Source organism: Arachis ipaensis, chromosome B07 (assembly GCF_000816755.2).
Source record: "Arachis ipaensis cultivar K30076 chromosome B07, Araip1.1, whole genome shotgun sequence".
Taxonomy (NCBI): domain Eukaryota; kingdom Viridiplantae; phylum Streptophyta; class Magnoliopsida; order Fabales; family Fabaceae; genus Arachis; species Arachis ipaensis.
In genome coordinates, this window is record NC_029791.2 from 93186257 (window position 1) to 93190555 (window position 4299).

The 4299-nt window shown below is 40.5% G+C and overlaps 1 protein-coding gene across 1 annotated transcript in view; it reads left to right on the forward strand.

Moving 5' to 3' along the window:
- The window catches only part of LOC107607404, a 29467-nt gene continuing 27262 nt past the window's right edge, over nt 2095–4299 (forward strand). Inside the window, exons 1-2 of the mRNA XM_016309367.1 lie at nt 2095–2244; nt 2506–3277. Coding sequence (XP_016164853.1) covers nt 2095–2244; nt 2506–3277 — 922 coding nt within the window. The remainder of the gene's footprint in view (nt 2245–2505; nt 3278–4299) is intronic.

The window sequence follows — 4299 nt, forward strand, 5'->3', positions numbered from 1 at the left end:
CCAACGTTTGAGGCAAACGTTGGCGCAAACGTGGCTCAATTAACTCATAAATCATGGACTCTTCTTCATGCTAAAATGGCGCCAACGTTTGACCTCACGTTTGAGGCAAACGTTGGCTCAAACGTTGCCATGCCCAGGAGTGCTCTTTCTCTTCTTTTTGGCGCCAACGTTTGACCTCACATTTGAGGCAAACGTTGGCTCAAACGTTGCCATGCCCAGGAGTGCTCTTTCTCTTCTTTTTGGCGCCAACGTTTGACCTCACATTTGAGGCAAACGTTGGCTCAAACGTTGCCATGCCCAGGAGTGCTCTTTCTCTAGGGTGTGGTTGCACTCTTCCTCACGTTTGAGCCCAAGTTTGAGGCAAACTTTGGCTCAAACGTGAGTCCTTCCTCTTGCCTCTTGCTGTCACCCTTTTCCTCAACCTTCTTCTAAGCTTTCTTCTACCTATCATCAACCAACAATTGCATCAAAGCTATGCTCTAATCATGAGAGTTATTCTTTTTCTTGTCATATAAGCAATTATGGTATAAAACTCATGAAAATGCATCAATTCATCCATAGTTGATTGAATCTAAGGAAACATGAAATTCCACCCAATTGGCTTACTTGTGGCTTAAGAAAGTGCATAAAACTAAATGAAAACAAAGGAAAAAGATTAGTGAAACTAGGCTAAGATGACTTGTCATCAGTGCTATTTCTGTAGGCCGAAGTTCACCTACAGAAAATAAGCCATATCTAGGACTAGTTCCTAGGTAATGTCGGGATGCAGGGTGTAAACCGACACGTGATCTCATGGCCTGCATAGGACAGACATGCATCATACTTGGTTGCGCATTTCCTCTGTTATGGTTGTTGTTTGAATGTATGTTTTCTTTGTTTGTATTCTATTCAATGTGTCTGTATTTTGTTTTCTTGTATTCTTTTGTTTGTGTTTTGCTTTCTGTTTTCTCTATTTTCTCTATTTATCTGTATCTTCTGTTCACTACTTCTCAGTATTCTGCTATATATCTGCTAAGCGACACAAATTAATGAACTTAACTAATAACCCCGGCCCTACTAAGAACTCCCCAGTTCTTACCCCTTCTCTCTCCCTTCCCCCTTCAGATGGAAGCATGAGCACCCTTCCGTAGTTTACTAATGATAGTTCTGCAAAGAGGATTCCACTCTAGGTAGTCTTCTGAGTCTATAGTGAACTCCGTTACCTATTTATATGTATATATATTGTGAGGCCAGCCAACGTCTGCACCCTGCTTATCTACAAACTTTAGCCTAAGTCCTCCGTACGATGTTGCCGTTATGTGGCCACTCGATGAAGTACCTGAGAGACACTCTTTGATAACATATGATCATGCAGAGGAGTAGTAGACGACCTTCCACCTTTTGATGACGTTCCACCTGACTTGAGTTTTGAAGACCTAGAACGTACTTTCCCTCGCTTTAGTAGTTTATAGGGACTAGGTGAGTATAGAGTCAGGCTAGCCTGGGTGCCAGCTTAGGGACTTCTTGAACAGGTCAGGACCTGGGATGTTGTATGTATATATATGTATATAGTTATTATCTAGTTATATCTAGGGGTGTCCTAACTAAAGATCTTTACTCTAATAAAGGCTGGATAACCGAATGATATCAACTGCTTGTGATATATTTATGTACGGTTGTTTATAACTGTTTTATCTGTTATCAGTTGTGAATTGCTTATGAATGATTTCGTCTATTAATCCAAATGTTTTCAAAAAAAAAAAGTACCTCGTAAAATAACTATGCTTTTAACAACGAATCAGGCTCATATAATAAATAATAGATAATAAATAGGTAGACAAGTTGGTAGCGCTCAGTTTCTAGTATGATCATGACGTACCAGAAATTAGGTTGTTACAATTTGGTATCAGAGCAGTTCGTTCCCAGTAGAGCCTGGGGAGTGGACTGACTATGCTTCATTGCATACTCTGTTGTGTGTCTCATGCTTATAGGATATCTATGTGATATGTGTTGCATGATTGTCTCTGTATTTTCATTCGGGGAATGTTCACACTTGACTTGAAGTGTTAAGACTGATCACCTTAATAACGATTGTTTGGTGTGAACAGGACTACAATGAGACCACGGAGACGGAGTGCGCGGGAAGGAACCCCTAGTGATAACCGAAAGAGAGAACAGGAAACGTTTATGACTACCATGAACGTTGTAGCTGAGGCAGTGCGTGAGGCTGCAGTAGCAGTGGCTAGGGTTATTGAACGTCTTGGGGTGAGAAACGGGAATGAGAATGAACATGGAGAAGATAGTGGGAATGATGAGAATAACTTGGGGCATCTTGAAAGACCTATGACCCTTGCGACTTTTCTGAAGGTTAAACCGCCTAAGTTTAAAGGTACACTCGTTGCGACTGATGCTGACAACTGGTTTCGAGCTATTGAACGATCACTGCGAGCGCAGCATGTTCTGGAAGGCCAACACGTGGAGTTTGCTACTTATATGCTGGAAGGAGAAGCTGAGCATTGGTGGCAGGGGATACAGCGACTGTTACAACAAGATGAAGGCGATATTCCTTGGAACACTTTTAAGGATGAATTTTATAAGAAGTATTTTCTGAGGGCAGCTCGTGACGCTAAGGAGATGGAACTTATGCAGCTGAAACTGGGTAACACAACTGTTGCAGAATATGCCCGTAAGTTTGATGACTTGTGCCGTTTCTCCAAGATCTGCCAAGGGAATCCTGCTGACTTTGAAGAATGGAAGTGTTTGAAGTTCGAAGGGGGCCTTCGTGAGGATCTGATGTGTTTAGTAGTTCCATTAGAGATAAGAAATTTTGCTGAACTGGTGAATAAAAGTAAACTAGTGGAAGAATGTTCGAAAAAGGTGGCGATAGCTCGAGCAGATCGTAAGGAAACCTCAGGAAGAGACTTTATTCAAGATCTAGCCCCTCAAGGTCGTAACTTTAAGTTCAGTGGTCAGTTCCATAGCCAAAATAGGAATCAACGAAATGGTAACTTTCTCGCTCGTAACAATGGCAAATACGACAACAATAATCTGGGAGAAGAAGAAGGAGGTCAACCTCAGGAAATTCAGGATATTTCAGTATGTTCAAGGTGTGGGAAAGATCATGGTAACATACCATGTCAGTATGGGACAAACCATTGTTATGCTTACGGAGAACCTGGACACATAGCTAGGATTTGCCCAAGGAGGTTTGTTCGAGAACCAGCAAGGCCAAAACAACAAGGAAGGATTTTTACCGTAACTGCTGGCAACACAAATGCATATAATTCTTCCACTCGAGGTGGGTACCACACTATGGTTTTTCTAGATAATACTATAACTTCTTATGCGCATGTTAAATTTTGAGGGCGAAATTTTCTTTTAGGAGGGTAGAATGTAACAACCCCGATTTTCGAGTACGCGAGATTTTTTCTGAAAGTATGAATTTCTCCGGAAGATCAGTAAGGGAAAAACCTCTGATATATCATCAAGTATCTCAATCCTCTTTGTCATTATTTCATCTTTAAGTTAGAACCTTTTCCGAGACAAGCTCGATAACGCGGTCGCGAAGAACCTAGTTTTTGAACTGTATCGGTTAGGAGTTTTGATTCGGTTTTTCGTAAATAGTCTCAGTTTGACAAACCGGACTCGATTCATGAGAAAAGAGAGATAATAGGATAATACCATCATTATATGAGTATTAGAAGCCTCTTGAATGATATTATAAGGTTACCTGATCAGTTTTAGTTAAAAACAGAAAACCGGTTTAACCGGGTTCACAATTTACTGGTGCAGCTTAGCACCAGCACTCTCTGATGACTTTAGCAATGCTAAGGCCTCATCATACATGTTCTATTCTCATAATAAATATGTTAGTAGTGTCATTTATGCTAGTAGCTCAGAAAATAATTTTTAGAGATGTTTTTATGAGTGTTCCGGTACACCTAGTTTTAGTAGTTCTACACCAGAGATATTTTAATATTATTTTAATCCACCTCCAAGCCAACCAATCAAAACTCACCTTACACCCCCAAGACCTCCAAGGCTGTATCATTTCATCATTTTGGCCGAAATTGAAAGGAGAAAAAAGAGAGAAAACTTCATGAACACTTAATCTTCAAATCTTGATTTCTTCTGAACCAAAACTCAAATCAAAACTCCGATTTCACCAAAATGATCCTCTCTTCTTCCTCTACATAACCATGTGACTTATCAAGGCTGGAAATAAGGTGAGATGGCTGTCTCCCTCCCTCTTCAATTCGGTTTTCAAGGAAAACCATGCAAAACATGTGTTTTCTTGATGTTCTTCCTTAGGAATCATGC